The 15,605-nt window shown below is 57.4% G+C and overlaps 1 protein-coding gene across 2 annotated transcripts; it reads right to left on the bottom strand.

The window, feature by feature from the left end:
• Positions 1–6,374: 6,374 nt before the first annotated feature.
• On the bottom strand, positions 6,375–13,788 carry NOTUM (notum, palmitoleoyl-protein carboxylesterase). 2 transcript variants are annotated; one of them, XM_033848034.2, is made up of 11 exons: positions 12,909–13,785; positions 11,731–11,783; positions 11,553–11,648; positions 10,969–11,029; positions 10,662–10,720; positions 10,162–10,264; positions 9,310–9,501; positions 9,095–9,195; positions 8,408–8,555; positions 7,344–7,391; positions 6,375–7,113 (listed from the first exon to the last, which is right to left on the bottom strand). In XM_033848034.2, exons 1-11 carry the CDS (start codon positions 13,238–13,240, stop codon positions 6,807–6,809), a joined length of 1,500 nt encoding a protein of 499 aa, XP_033703925.1. In that variant the 5' UTR covers positions 13,241–13,785; the 3' UTR covers positions 6,375–6,806. The 2 variants fall into 2 exon arrangements, with proteins under 2 accessions (XP_033703925.1, XP_073653242.1); XM_073797141.1 differs by lacking the exons at positions 8,408–8,555; positions 9,095–9,195 and having other exon boundaries at positions 12,909–13,788.
• Between the last annotated feature and the right edge of the window lie 1,817 nt (positions 13,789–15,605).

Genomic DNA, 15,605 nt, shown 5'->3' with positions numbered 1-15,605 from the left:
ATGCCGCAGGCTGCAGCCAAAAAAAAAAGAATAATTAATACTTTGCCCTGTTTGTGCTCTCTCTCCCCCCCATTAATAATTAATAATAACATTAATTAATTCTGGAGATATGACAATTCTCCCCTAGATACTTCCACGGACACCTCCTAAAAGCAAGGCCGTTTTCCTACAGAACCTGAACACAGCGACCACACTTGGGAAATTGACGAATGATCACCTAATATACAGTCCTGCAGTTTTTCCCCACCTGCCCCCAAACTACACTTTATAGCATTTTTAATTTTTGCACCAGGATCTGATTGGAATTATACATTGCATTTGGCTGTCATGTCTCTCATTTTCCTTTATTCTGGAATAGTCTCTGCTTTTTTAATATTTCATAACACTGAATTTTTTGAAGTGTCCCAGCCAGCGGCCTCTAGAGCCCGCGAGCCACAACTACTGAGCCCGTGTGCCACAGCTACTGAAGCCTGCGCACCTAGAGCCCGTGCTATGTAACAAGAGAAGCCACTGCAATGAGAGGCACACGCACTGCAATGAAGAGGAGGCCCCGCTCTCCACAGCTAGAGAAAGCCCACATGCGGCAATAAAGACCCAACACAACCAAAAATAAATAAAAATGATTCTTTAAAAAATAATAATAATAAATAATTTAAAAATTATCAGCTCCTTCTCTGAAAGAGGCCGTGAGAATCTGAGAACAAATCACAACAAAATCATCTTTCCTTGCTTTGCCATTCTAGCTCTGCCAGCCCACAGGGCCCAGGGTAGCTCGGGGTCCCCACCACGGTCTGGGCGGCTGCTTCATGGCTGGACAATGGCGAGGCTTCCTGGACCCTGCCATAGGCTATGCTCCCAATTCTAGACACCAACTCCCAGCTGCTTGGCCACTGGGCTACTTGGTGACAATGTCTTCTGCTCGTGAGCTTTTGCTAACGTGTTACAATTACAGAAACAGAGCGATTCTAAATTGACAGCTTCCCACAGCGTGGAAATATCAACAAAGTAAATTTGGCTGGAAATCACTTAAAGTTCATCAGTAGGGATTGGGGAGTAAACTTGAGCACATCCACATGAGGGACACTTAGGATGCCCTGAAGTCGCCTCATAGAAGATCAGGTAACGTGGTGGGAGATCACAAGGGCAGCGATCTGCATGAAGACAAAAGGACCTGTGGGCACATGTGCCTCTGAAGAGAGAGAAAGGCTGAGTAAAAGCCTGAGATGCCCCACTGTCACGTCCGAGGCGCAGGGCAGCAGGTGCTTTGGCTCTCCTTTGGGTTTTCAGTGTTTTCCAGTTTTAAAATGAATAGGTACTACTTCCTAAACCAGAAAAAAAGAATAATTAAAAAAAAAAAATGAAGTAGGGCTTCCCTGGTGGCTCAGTGGTTAGGAATCCGCCTGCCAGTGCAGGGGACACGGGTTCGAGCTCTGGTCCGGGAAGATCCCTCATGCCGCAGAGCAACTAAGCCCGTGTGCCACAACTACTGAGCCTGTGCTCTAGAGCTGGAGAGCCACAACTACTGAAGCCCGCGCGCCTAGAGCCCTTGCTCCGCAACAAGAGAAGCCACCGCAGTGAGAAGCCCATGCACCACAACAAAGAGTAGCCCTGTCTTGCAGCAACTAGAGAAAGCCCCCGCACAGCAACAAAGACCCAACCCAGCCAAAAATAAATAAATAAAATAAATAATTTTAAAATAAATAAATGAAAAATAAAAAAATAATAAATGAAGTATAAATAGGTTTATATTCTTGTATGAATACAAAACTTGCTTTAAAAAATAAAATAAAAATAAAAATTGAAAACAGGACTTCCCTGGTGGTCCAGTGGTTAAGACTCTGAGTTTCCACTGCAGGCGGCACGGGTTCAGTCCCTGGTCGGGGAACTAAAATCCTGCGTGCTGCACAGTGTGGCCAAAAAAGTAAAAAAGATTAAAAAAAAATACCTTCCTTTTACAAAATTTTTAAATAGACTTTATTTTCTAGAACAGCTGTAGATGCAAAAAGAAACTGCACTGATAGAGCTCCCATATACCTCATATCCAGTGTGTTCTATTGGGAACACCTTTTTTTTTTTTTTTAAATTCTCTTTATTATTTTATTTGGCTGTGCCACGCAGACTGCGGGATCTTAGTTCCCCAGCCAGGGATTGAACCTGGGTCCCCTGCAGTGGAAGCGTGGAGTCTTAACCGCTGGACCACCAGGGAATTCCCCTATTGGGAACATCCTATGGGACATGTTACAATTAATGAGCCAATATTGATAAATCATTATTAATACACTATTATTAAGCAAAGTGAATACTTTATTCAGGTTTCCCCAGTTTTAACATCATGCCCTCCTGCTGCTCCAGGACTTGTCAAGGACCCCACGTGGGATATTTAGTCACCACATCTCCTCTGGCTGCTCTTGGCCAGGACGGTCTCTCAGACTTTCCTGGTTTGAACGACCCCGACGGTTTGAAGGAGGGCTGGGCAAGGAGGTGCAGACTGTCCCTCTGCTAGTTTGTCTGATGTCTTTCTCATTATTAGTCTGGGCTTGTGGGTTTGGGGGAGGAAGACCACAGAGGGAAAGTGCCCTTCTCCTTACATCCCTTCAGGGCCTGTGCTCTCAACATGACTCCTCACCGTGGCTGTGCCCTTGGTCACTTGGCTGAGGTGTGTCTGTCAGGTGTCTCCACTGGGGAGTTCCTCTTTCTCCCCCTTTCCATCCTGTTCTCTCTGGGGGCGGGATGTCACCATGCATGGCCCACACTTAAGGGGGGTGTATGCTTCCCCTCCTTGAGGGGACAGTATCGACATAAATTATTTGGAACTCTGCAAAGAGATTTCTTTTTTCTCCCCCACTTAATTTATTTTATTTTAATTTATTTATAAATTTATTTATTTAATTAATTTATTTATAAATAATTTATAATTTATTATTTTATTTTATTTTATTTTATACTTTATACATTTATTTTATACTTTGAGTTATAGTCCAAAACTATATTTTTTTATTCTGTTGCTCAAAGCCTTCCATGTGTCCCCTTACGTACCCCCATCAATGGGGGTGGGGTTTTCGGCACCTCCTCACTGCAGGCACTGCAAGATGCCCGGGGCTCATCCTGCACGTTTCCTGCTAGGTGTTTTCCAAGGAGCCCTGGTTCCTGTTATTGGAGATGGTGTAAGAGACTAAGATCTGGGTGCCAGGTGTGCTCATTGCTGCTGGAGTGAACTTTCACACATTGTAACAAGTATTTGTATGTACAAATAAAGCAATGTTATTCAAAATGTATTTAAAGAATTTTCCTAAAAGGGCCTGCAAAGGTCATTAAAACTAGGTAGTACACATATATCAGGTTTTACCAAAACCTCTGGGTTTCTTCTCTTCACGTCTCCCTGTGGCTTTAAAATTTCCAGTAGTGTGTTATTACTTTTTGTTTCTATTCCTTCTGATTAATGTTTTCATTCACTAAACAAGTTCTTCTGCAGTAGCTGCTGAGTGCCAGGCCTCGTTCTAGGCGCTGAGAAACAGCAAAGAACAAGGGAGACCAGAGTCTTTGTCCTCTTGGAGCTGCTGTTTACACCACGTCACGTCAAGGGTCCGTGCTCTCAACACGGCTCATATCAAAACTGAGCAGAAAGCACCGAGAGTCCTGTATACTCCCTGCCCTTAACCGGGCACAGCCTGCCCATTATCTACATCCCCACCAGAGTGATACACCATTGACTTTTTACCATCGATGAACCTACACTGATCTGTCAGCATCACCCAGAGTCTACAGTTTACATCAGGATTCACTCTTGGTTTTGTACCTTCTATGAATTTGGACAAATGTGTAATGACATGTACCCACCATATGGTGGGACCGTACAGAGTTGTTTCTCTGCCCTAAGAATCCTCTGTGCTCCACCTAGTCAGCCCCATCCTCACCCCTGGCAACGAGCGATCTTTTTACTGTCCCCATAGTTTTGCCTTTTCTAGAATGTCATAGAGTTGGAATCACACCATATGTAGCCTTATCTGATTGGCTTCCTTCACTTAATAATATGCATTTAAGGTTCCTCCAGCCTTTTCATGGCTTGAGAGCTCATTTCTTCTTAGTGCTGAGTAACGGTCCATTGTCTGGATGGACTGCAGTTTATTTACCCGTTCATCTACTGAAAAGAAATCTTGGTCGCTTCTGTCCTGAGCATTTTTGCTGCTACGGGAAGCCTGTGATGTGGAAAATGTAAAGCAGCAACATTTCTAGAAAAGTTGGGGACTTCCTGGTGGTCCAGTGGTTAAGAATTTGAGCTTCCACTGCAGGGGGCACAAGTTCGATCCCTGGTCAGGGAATTTAGATCCTGCATGCCGCGTGGCACGGACAAAAAATAGAAAAAGAGAAGTCGGGAAGTCAGTGTGTCACATCGATGGCTCACTGAGCACTGCAGGTTTGGCGTCACCCACTGTCCTTACGGGTCCTGGGCTCATTTTGCCACTAGTCCCCAAGGTAAAGCACAGAGGCCGGAGGTAGGCCTTTCTCCCATGTTCCTTCTTTGTCAGGAACATGGGGAGAAGGGATTTATTCATTTGGTGAAATCCCACTGGGCCTAACCCACAAGTATAACATTCAGTGGGCCTGGCATGCCTGAGACACACAAAGCTACCCTCTGACTCTTTTCAGCCCACCTCAAACAGAGCGAGACATCTGTCTGTACTGATGTCACTGCCTGCCGCCCTTCTCCACACAAGGAACTGGTCTTGCGCCAGCACCTCCGGGGTCCCCCCGACCCAGCTCTGACCGAAGCGTGGGCCCCTCCCTCTGAACAAGTCTCCCCAGGTAGGTGAAGGCCAGGCCCCTTCCAGGTCCTCCCAGCCCCCTCTCCCGCTGGGAGCCCACTGTCGTATGGGGAGAACTGTCCATGGCCCTCCAGGGAGGCCAAGGATGGGGCTGCTCCCCCAAACCAGCAGCTGCCCCTGGGTACCCTTTCTTTCATCTCTAGCCTTTTGCCACCCCCCTCCCTGACCTCACTGTTTCCCTTGGCCACTGGGACTCCGTGGCTTCCCACAAGAGTGGTCCACAGAGGAAACCGTGATTGGGCCACTTAGCTCCCCCTGGGGAAGCTGACATTGGTGATGAGTGGGCTGCAGGTGGGCCCAGAGCTGATAAGACCTCAGGGGACACCCCCAGTCTTGGCGCGGGTGAGACGATGGGGTCTCTGTGATTCTCCCCACTCTAGGACTGGGGCTGCAGACTCCCTGAGAGAGGCTGGGTGGTCGGAGGCTGGGAGCAGAGCCCAGGCATGAATCCTCCCTCTGTCCCTTCAACCCTTCACATAGCCTCTTTGGGCCTCAGTTTCTTTATCTGTAAATTGGGGTTTTATAATAAGACCTACTTGCCCGGCGCCTGGAGGAATCAGGGTGCTATGTGCGTGGGACACTTAATGCAGGGAGTGCTGAGGAAGCCACGTCTGTTGGAGGGTCATGACCTGGCCACCTGGGGGGGCTTATCAGTGTGTCACTGAAACCACAGGTGCTTGCTTACTGTCTTTGACCCACATGCCACTTCTGGGTGCATCCCACAGAGACGACGGCCGCGTGCAGTGATGCTGACACAGGCTAGGCACGCTGCACCCTTCGTACCTGAAAAGGGTATGAAGCACAGAGCTCATTGCTCACTGGTCATGTCCCGCCAGCGTGGAGCTCTCCGCGGCCCCAAGATGCAACGGGAAGTAGAAACCAGGCGGCAAGTGTATGGCATGCAGTCACATGTGGAAGGAAAAGTAGTGTGTGTGTGTGTGTGTGTGTGTGTGTGTGTGTGTGTGTGTGTGTACGTGTTTATGGGAGGCCAGGTCCTCTGGGACTAGCCACAGATGCAGAGCCAGGGGCTGGCCAGAGGGAGAATTTTCACCCTCCAAAGCTTTGCTTCTTTCAAATTCTGGACCATGTGCATGTGTGACGTAGTGAAAATAAACACAATACAAACTTCTAAGAAAGTGTTAGCTGGGTAGGGAGTGTTTTGTGATAAAGTTTTGAAAGTGGAGGTTGCTGGTAGAGACAAACATTGTGGATGTACAAACGCTGAGTCATGCACTTAGAAATGGCGGGGTTGCGGCGTGAAGGTCACCCCAAGAACAAAATAAAGAGGAAAGGGAGCATAAAACCTTGCTGGGGGCTCGCCCGAAACAAGCCCATCACTACTGTTTGCTGAAACGATGAACAGAAGGAGCAGGGATTGAAGGGCAAGAGGCCCCGTGGTCGCCCCCAGTCTCTCTGCTGCCCTGGACCAGGGGGGGGGGGGGGGGGGGTGGGGGGGGGGGGGGGGGGGGGGGGTGGAGTCGGGGTTGGGGGAGGGGTGTGAAGTGGGCAAAGTGCCCCCTCAAATAAACACATCTACAGGGTGAGGCTCTTTTGTTATCTTTTTTCTTCATTATTTAAAAAAAATATGTTACAAAACAATATCATTCACTATATATTTCTTGCTTATTTTTCTTTCTTAAAAAATTAAAGTAATAAAAAAAGTCACTTTATAAAATAATACAAAAGGGCAGGCGAGGCTGGGTGCTGGGCTGGGGCGGGGCCTTCTGGGCTGGGGGCTGAGGAATCCAGTGCTTCTGACTCCCCACTGTGGGCTGGAGGCGGGAGTCAGGAGGGAGGGATGGGAGGGGGCCCAGGGCCACAGCTGGGCTGACGGTGGGTCCATCTCAGGCTGGGCCTCCCAGAGGCAGTGGGAAAGAGGCAGTGAAGGCTGCCAGGGGAGGGCATCCAGACCCAGGATGGGGATGGCCGGGGCCCTGCGGCCCTAGGAGGACAGGAGGGCCTGGAGGGCAGGTGGGCGGGGCCCTAGCTCCCGCTGCTCAGCATCCCCAGCAGTTTACTGGGCTCCAGGCCCTGCTGCTGTGCCACTGTCTGCACGTCGAAGCCAATGTGCATCAGGAACTGGGCCACGTTCATCTCCTGCCCCGTGTACTGGTCCCGGATGGTGGGGCAAGATGGGTTGCAGTGGGGCCAGGGGCAGCTGTCCACCAGGTGGATGGGGCAGCCCTTCAGGGGAGCTTTGCTGGCCTTGTGGCTGTCGTGGAGGCTTCTGTCCCAGCAGTGCAGTGCCCGGGGCAGCGAGGTCCCCTTTACCTGGACGTCTGTCCAGTGGCTGCAGACAGAAACCCAGGTGGGGGTCACTCAGGTGTGGCCAAAGCAGAGGACGGCATTGCTACCAGTGAATTCTTGCCACACAGTGGGTTGTCTAAGTGATTTTGAAAGCCCCCAAAAGAAGCCAGAGCCGGGGAGGCCGGTGGGCAGGCCTGCTGGGGATGGGGGCACTGCAGATGCTTGGAGTGAGAGCCATAGACGCAAGCTGTCCTGGGGCTTGGCGACACTGACCTTCGGATGATGATCTCGTGGGAGAGGCAGGCAGGGGCAAAGCTGGCCCTGTTGGGGAGAAGACAACCTGTGAGCAACCATGTCCCCGCCTCAGCCCTTCCCCACCCCCAAAGCCCACAGGTCACAGCAGCTCCAGCCCCCTCTACTGGGAGGCTGTCCCCTGCCTGCGTCCTACTTCCCTCCTGCCTCTGTGCCAGCCAGCGGCTCCCCAAGGCCTTGTCCCCCCCAGCACACATGCTCCCTACTAACCCCTGTCCCTTCCGGCCTCCAAATCCTGCTCGGAGTGGGGGCTCTCCCGGACAGGTGAATATTTTGTTTTTCTTAATAAGTTAGCTTTTAATCGAAGTTTTAGGTTCACATCAAAATTGAATGGAAGGCATAGAGAGCTCCCATTTATCCCCTGCTCTTATACACGCACAGCCTCCCCCGTCATCAACAACCCCCACCAGCTGGTACATTTGTTACAATCAATGAACCTACACTGACACATCATTACCACCTAGAGTCCGTACATCAGGGTTCACTCTTACAACATTACCACCCAGAGTCTGTACATCAGGGTTCACATCAGGGTTCACTCTTACATCAGGGTTCACTCTTGGTGTTGTACATTCTATGAGTTTGGACAAATGTATAATGCCACGTATCCACCATTGTGGTACCATACAGAGTAGCTCCTCAGGCCTAAAATTCCTGTTCTCCACCTATTCATACCTCTCTCCCCCAACCCCTGGCAGCCACTGATCTTTTTACTGTGTCCGTAGTTTTGCCTTTTCCAGGATGACATAGAGTTGGAATCACACAGCATGTAGCCTTTTTAGATTGGCTTCTTTCACTTGGTAACACGCCTTTAAGGTTCCTCCTGTCTTTTTGCCGCTTGATCGCTCACTTCTTTCTAGCGCTGGGTAAGATCCCCTTGTCTACGTGGACCACAGTTTGTCACGTACTCAAGGACCCCTTGGCTGCTTCCTGTTTTCCATCTTTGAGGCCTCTCTCTCTTTTTAAGTCAAGTGGTTTACTGTATATTTGGGGTGGGGGCTGAGTGGGGTCCCCAACACACTCACGGCACGTCCTTGAGTGTGTTCCGCAGCTCACGGCCCAGGTTTTGGATGTACAGCCACTGGCCCTCCTGCACCGGCTGCCCCGTGAGGTGCACATTGTCCACAGTCAGCTGGGCCTCGTCAAACAGCCACTGTACCACGAACACCGGGCCTGGGGGGACGGCTCAGATGGGCCTCGCCTCGGTGCTCTGCCCCCCACCCCAGGCTCAGGGGCCCGAGGCTGCAGTCAGCTCCACAGCAGGCTCACAGGCCAACCGGGCTCTCTGTGCAGGGTGCTGGCCGCCAGCATCCCCAGCACCCTTCCTTGAAGAGATGCCTTGTTCCCTCCCCGCACCTTGGCCTGGCTCCCAGGGACTCTACTTTGACCAAAACATGGTGATGATGTCCCTTCAAGTGTGGGGCTGGGGGGACAGCCAAGGCCCCACACAGGCGCAGCACTGGGATCCAGCTCCAAAGCGCATTCCTCACCGTGGATGTGGAAACATGACTAACCATCCTGGTTTGCCTCGAACCAAGTGGACTGCCAGTGCTAAGACCAGGAAAGTCCCAGCCAAGCCCAGATGACTTTGTCACCCATCCTAGGTGGGACAGTGGTCTCTGGGCCTAGCCTCTGAGGGCTGGACTCCAGGCTGGGTTCCCAGCAGGCGCAGATAGTCTAAACACCCCCCGCCGCCCCATATGCCCACTCACAGCGCAGGGTTGGGTAGACTTTGTAGCCAAAGAAGCAGTTCCACTCCTCGCCCTCCTTGAACTGGCGCCTACAGCGCTCCGGGACCACCCCATTCCAGTACCTAGGCCACATGCTGCAGGTTAGGCTGCCCCTGGCCTCCCATGAGCTTCTCCACCCACAGATGCCACCACACCCCAGGCCCTCTGCACAGGATGGGCCCTCCCTCCCAGAGCACCTGATGCCCCGGCGGATGGCCTCCGTGGGCGCGCAGGTGATGGTGTCAATGCAGTCTGTGCGGCGGTACTGCTTGTTGTCCAGGAACCAGCCAGAGTCAGCCAGGCCCCGCACCTGGATGGCTGGATAGCCCAGCTCCTCCAGCTGCTCGGCCACGCGGTCCACGTTCAGCAGCACTCCTGTGCCCCCCGCGCTGCAGGGAAGGTGGGATGTCAGGCCAGGCAGATGAGGACACTCACCCACCAGGGCCCGCCCATCCCCAAGCCCATCCCCGAGTGGGCAGGGATCTGAGAGCATTCTGAGCTGCCAACACGTTCTGTGTTCATGTGTAAGTCCCCTGGGCCCTTCGAGGTCTTGGAGGCAGAGAAGGGCTGGCAGAGCTCCCGGCACTGACCCAGCGCTAAGTGTCAGGTCATCCCACTTCCTCCCACCCCTCCTTCCCTTCCTCTCTCTCACTCTCTGATTCAGTTTCCTTATCTGAAAATTAAGATGAACTAGGTGCCCCAGGCCTCTCCATCCATTCCTTGGATGTCCCCTGGGTCCCCTACATGCCTGCTGGGATACAGTGACCAGCAGGTGTGATCCTGCCTCCAGGGACCCCAGCCCTGGTGGTACATGGGTTCACAGCTAACCCCTAACCAACTGCCTAGGTCACTGCAGTCCAAGGCTTCCCTCACACCCAACAACCATGGACCCAGAAGCATCCTCTGGACAGCTTCCAGCTACATGGCACCTGGGAGCCGAACTCTGAGATGCCCCGTGATGCTGAGCCTCCCGGTCATGCATTTGCCCTGGCTCAGCCCCATCTTCTCCCTTCCATCCACACTCCCACCCCAGCCCCTGCCCAGCCCACCTGCTCCCTGCCAGCAGCAGCACCTTGGCCCCGCTCAACCCTTTGCCCAGGAGCTCTCGCACAACCTCCTGGATGATGAGGGCGCCCATGAAGGCGTACTCGTCTGCACAGAGAAGGAGGGTGGATTCAAGTGGGGGCCTGGACACAGAGCAAGGCCTCCCACCCCCAGGTTGGCAGAAGGAGGGGTATAGCTGGGGGTCTGGAGGGTCTTAGAGGGGATGGGAACAGGGTCTGGGTAGGCTAGAGAGAGGCGGGTTAGGTGCACAAGGCTGTGCTGGGGGCTCTCCCGCAGGGAACAACCAGGAGTGAGGACGCCTCAGGGTCAGGCCAGCCATGGACAAGCCAGGCAATGGGTTCTGAGGGCAGGCACCCTGGGACACACTATCAAAGGGTTAAAGGGAGTTACAAGGCTGAAAGTCTGTATTTCTCCAGGAGCTCCGTCCTCCCTGCCCTGCCTCTGTCAGGGGTGGGGGGGAGCTGGGGGAAGGCAGGGGACTCACTCTTTTCAGACTTGGATGAAGCCCCACTCCAGACATCGCTGGAGCAGTAGGGGATGAAGCTGTGACACAGGGATGGTGTGAGCCCGCCATGCTTCTCTGTTGCCCGAGGACCCCAGGAAGGACCACCCTCCTCAGGAAGGACTCCTGAGGACAGGAACCCCCTAGGAAGACCTCTCCCAGGACCAGACGCCCTCAAGGATGGGATCCCCAAGGATGGACTCCCCCCTAAGAACCTCTTAGGAAGGATCCTCCAGGAAGGACCCCCAAGGACAGGACCCCCAAGGAAAGACCTTCGGCTCCCTCTTACACCATGTTGGCGTTCCACCAGTGGGGGTTCTCCTCTGGCTGGGAGGACAGGATCCCCGTGCCTGTGGCAGGGGAGGACAGAGGCAGTGGGTCTTTCTGGTGGGAGGGGGCATGCAGGGGTGAGGACTATAGGAAGATGTGGGGCTGTGGGGGCATCCTACTTGGCCACAGCAAGGAGGTGGGTGGTGACACCCACCTGAACCAAGGTGGCTGAGGAAGTGGGGAATGAATGGATGGGTTTAGTTACTCCACGGAGTCCCCATGGCCAGGATGACCAGCCAGGCTGTGACATCTGGACATGGCCCTCAACCTCCCCCCTCCACCAGATATTTTGACCTAGGGACCAGCTGTGTACTGCACAGCCAGGGTGAGCCCTGGGAAGTTACCTGTGGAAGAAGAATGAAAGGTGAGAATGAATGATCCCTAACTTTGGGGGGGGGATGGATGGGGTGGGGCCTCTCTGGGCCTCTAGGGAGTGAAAGAGGAGGAGCTTCTTCCAGGACTTCCAATTATGAGCCCCTTCCCCCGCCACCACCCGCCCCCCCCGCCTCGTGGGGGCTTCTGGTCAGTCCCTGGCACGCTGACCTGTTCGAGTGAGCGGCCAGTCCTTGGAGCTCATGAGGCGCCGCATGGTGTCATATCGGGAGTCGCAGTTCTCCCGGTTGAAGCAGTACCAGCCTCCTGCGGGCACAGCCACCACCTCAGGGTCCAGTGCCGAGTGGATCCCCACCCCCACCCCGCCACCTCCGCACCTAGGACGCACCTTCCAGAAACAGTAGCCATCGCCGGCTGCCCTTGGATTCCTTCAGGTAGTAGCTGCAAGGGAAGTGGGCGGAGCGGGCGGTCAGCTGGGGCTGCAGGGCCCAGCTCCAGGAAGGAAGGGGTCATTCCACCTGTCGCCAGGCGCGCGCGGACCGCACGGGGGCGCCAGCGGCCAGGCCCCCGCAGAGCGCGCCCGGCCCGGCCAGCCAGTCCCGGGAGGTGGCGCTCGCGGGGCGGGGAAGGGCGGCGAGGGGTTGTGTGGTCCGTGGAAAATCCCCACTGCCCGCCCCGCGACAGACCCGCTGTAACCTCGGCGCTGGCGGCCGGGCGGGGGTGGGGGTGGGTCCTCGCTGGGGCTCGGGATCCTCCTGGGACGCGCAGTGGCGCTTGGAGAGTGAAAACCACTCTCGCTGGAGGAGTGTGCGTGGGGCAGGGGCACTGGGGTAGGACAGGCGCGCGTGGAGGGGCGAGGGCGCCACCGAGGCAGGGTCGCAGCCTTCCTTCCGAGGCCCGACCTAACGTCCAGTTCCTCGGGCTGTGGAATCGCTGAGGGCGTGGGCGCCCCCAACCCCTCCCCAACCCTCAGCCTCGCATTCTTTTTTATCTGCTTCCGTTTGGAGAGGGGTGAATGCTGCACCCCAGGTCCTTCTGTCCCACCTGCGCCCCCTGCCTGTCCCTCTGGCTGGCTGGGCTCCCTGGCAGTCCCAGCAGCAGCAGGGAGCAGACGGGGCGAGTAGAGCTGGTGTGGGGGTGGGGGTACGGCAGGACTCTCCCCGCCCCCCTGTGCCACCTCCTCCTGCTGGAGCCAGGGCCACTCGCGGACTGCCATCTCCCCGCCCAGGGAACGAAGGACGCGAGCACAGGGGCTGGGCACCGGTGGCCGAGGGGTCAGTGCCCGGGCTGGCCCGCGACCAGCGCTGCCAGCGCTGCCCCACCCCCGCGCGGCAAGCCTCCGAGCAGGGCCCTTCCCGGGGCCAGCGCCTCCGAGACCCGACGGGAGCCCTTTCCCCCGTGGGCGAGCACCGCTGCGGCCAGCAGGGAGGGTCCAGTGCAGAGACTCCGTGCGTCTGAGCGGGGACAGGGAGGCGGGTGTGCGAACCCGCCGGCGACGAGGCGGCCCGCGGCCCCGAGGCCAGCGGCGGGGGCGCGCCGGTCGCGGCGGGCGGGGGCGGGCCTTACCCGGCCGAGCTGCCGTCGTTGCAAGTCACCGACGTGTTGAGCAGAAGGTGCAGGCGCAGGTCCTCGTTGAGCTGCTGTGCCGAGCAGGGGTACAGGGACTGTGCCAGGCTCTTGACCTGTGCCATGAAGCTGTCCATGTTGCCTTCCACGGCCGTGAAGTCCAGCGGGAAGCTCTCCACCGGCTGCCCAGCCGCCGTCGCCGCCTCGGCCCGCGGCGGGGGCGGCGGCGGGGGTGGCTGCTGGCCGCGGCGCCGCCAGGTCTTCCTGCCCTCGCCGCCCCCGGCCCAGTGCAGCAGGCCCAGCAGCAGCAGCACGCGCACCCCTCGGCCCATGGCCGCGCTGCTCGGGCCCGCGGCCACCTGCGGAGAGCGGGCGGCCTTGAGGCGGCGCGGTGGCGAGGGCGCCGGGCCGGGGGCGCCCGGGCCGCGGGGCGCCAGCCGCGCCTGCTCGTTCGCCCCGCTCCCTGCGTTGGGCCCGGCAGAGGAGGCGAGGGCGGCTCGGCGTCGAGGCTCTCGGGCCGGGCGCCGTCGGCCTGGGCAGCTGGGGCTCCGCGCGCGTCCGGCCGAGGGCAGCGCAGGGTCTGGGTGCGCTGGCTCCGGCCCGCGCCAATGAGCGGCGGGGGCCGAGCCTGGGCGTAGTTTGCGGGGGCCGCGGCGGCCCGGGTGCCCGCGCGTTAGAAGTGCCGCCACCGCCGCCGCCCGGGCTCGGCGGAGGGGGAGGGGGCCGCGCTCGCTCTTTTCTTGGCGGAGGCATCGCCTTTTCTTCCCAAACCGCAAGCCTGACGGAGGGGCCTGGACTATCCCGCCGCGGCCGCCGGAGGCGCTCCCGGCCCGGCTCCGTGGGGGGCAGCGCGGCCCGGCGGCCCCGGCGGCTCATTCATCGCGGCCAGCCCGGCGCCGCCGCCCCCGCCTCCGGGCGACTGGAAGGGGCGGCGGGGGGGGGGGCGGGGGGGAAGGAGCGGGGCTTTTCCGCGCGGGGGGAGCTCCGTACGCCACGGGGCGGGTCGGCCCGACGGGCTGGGGGCACAGGGGGAGCGCTCACCTGAGCCGCCGGGGTCCCCTCGCCCCCGCCGCCCAGGCCCACAGCAACCCACGGGCGACCAGAACCCCGCTCCGCAACCCCCACCCCGAACCGGCCCGGAGCCCTGCGCTCACCGCGGGCGGCGAGGGCGGCCCCGCGGCCCCGGCTCCTCGGCGTCGCTCGCCCAGCGCCAGCCTGCTGGTACGCCCGGCTCGGCTGCCTCCCCTCTGGCGCTGGCGCGGAGCCTCCCGGGACTTTTATCCAGCGGGGCCCCCGGGATCAAAGCGACGGCGGACACAGGGCTCCGCGCCGAGGGGCCGGCAGCAGAGGCGCCGGGGCCTCCCGGAGGAGCGGACAGGTGTGGTGCGAGGCCCCGGCGCCCTCGGCGACCTGCGGGAGGGACTGGGCGCCGCGGCACGGCGCCACGGGGGAGTCACCCTGTCCCGCGCCTGGATGGACAGATTCTGGGCGGCCCTCGGAGGGCAGTGGGGGCAGAGGGGGCGCTGCCACTTATCGAGGTCGGTGGGCCTCGGGGCGGAGTCCTGGATCCTCCCCGCGTGCGCCCTCGCTTTGCACCCCATGCCAAGGACCCCCAAGAACCTCTCCCGCAGTCCCAGCCGCCCCTGGGGTGGTCGCGGATGGAAGAGCTGCCGCCTTGGTTTCTGTTCAGTGACCTCCAAGCACCGTAGTGCATCTGCCCCATCACCTCACCTTCCCAGTGCACCTCACTGGGGACAGAAGGAGATTCCTCCTCAGAAATCAAAATGGGATGAGGGGGCAGCTGTTTACTTAGGAGGCTTCCTCCCGGCTAGGTGGGCAGACAAAAGGAAAAAAAGGGCATTTATTTGCCCTCCACACACACCCACAAAGTGCCATAGACAGCTTTGGTAGACCTCTCATTCCCCTCCCAGCCACAGCTCCGTGGATGTCATTACACCATTGTAAAGACAGGAAACAGACCTTGCCTTTTGGGTCTAGAGCTGGGGTAGAGCTTCCTGAGCTCCCTCCTAATTCGGGGCAGTGGGGAAGCTGTGTCCACTGGCAGGCACCTGCAGCCCCTCTGGGGCAGGAGAATAGAGGTTGCCAGAGGCTCTGGCAGCACCGGGGATCCTGCCCCTGCCTTTGCCTCCTGAGCTGTCCTCACCAGTCCCTGGGCTGAGTAATGGGCTGAGGGTTAAAAAGTTACAACACCCACCCCGTGCACAGACACAGCAGGCTGCTCTGGCCAGGCTCTCAGAAGACAAAGTGGGAGACCAGACAGGGTCCTTGAGAGCTGCTGTGTGAGGTTTAAGCGGTAAATTAAACCTCAAAGCCTAACATCAGGCTGAGGTGCCCCAGAGGTCGGCCTTGGCTGGGGTCACTCAGTGAAGGAGAGAGCAGCTGTGACAAAAAGAGGTCCTCCCCACAAGCTTCTGTGGTGCAGCTGGGCATCCATTTTCCTGATGAGGGGAACTGAGACTCAGACATGCCAGCAGAAGAGCTGAGAGTGAGCTGTGCATCTGGAAATCCACACTTGCCACCCTCCTGTCTTCAGGTCAATATATAGGCCCTGCGTGGGACTGGCCAGAGGCAGGCATTTCAAACACAGGTCCCCCACGCGAAGGTGTTCCTAGGCATGGGGGAGAACATGCCCCAGGAACACTCTACGTCTAGGAGCCTGTTACTCCAAGTCCCAGG

This window comes from Tursiops truncatus, chromosome 20 (genome assembly GCF_011762595.2).
Source record: "Tursiops truncatus isolate mTurTru1 chromosome 20, mTurTru1.mat.Y, whole genome shotgun sequence".
In the NCBI taxonomy this organism is placed as follows: domain Eukaryota; kingdom Metazoa; phylum Chordata; class Mammalia; order Artiodactyla; family Delphinidae; genus Tursiops; species Tursiops truncatus.
The sequence above is the reverse complement of the archived record's forward strand: the minus strand, read 5'-3'. Positions and strand labels throughout refer to the sequence as shown.

Coding starts and splice junctions, on each gene's coding strand:
- NOTUM (XM_033848034.2), bottom strand. CDS start 13,240: ATGGGCCGAGGGGTGCGCGTGCTGCTGCTGCTGGGCCTGCTGCACTGG. Junction 9,196..9,309: donor GCCATCCGCCGGGGCATCAG/GTGCTCTGGGAG, acceptor CATGTGGCCTAG/GTACTGGAATGGGGTGGTCC. Junction 7,114..7,343: donor CACGAGATCATCATCCGAAG/GTCAGTGTCGCC, acceptor TTCTGTCTGCAG/CCACTGGACAGACGTCCAGG.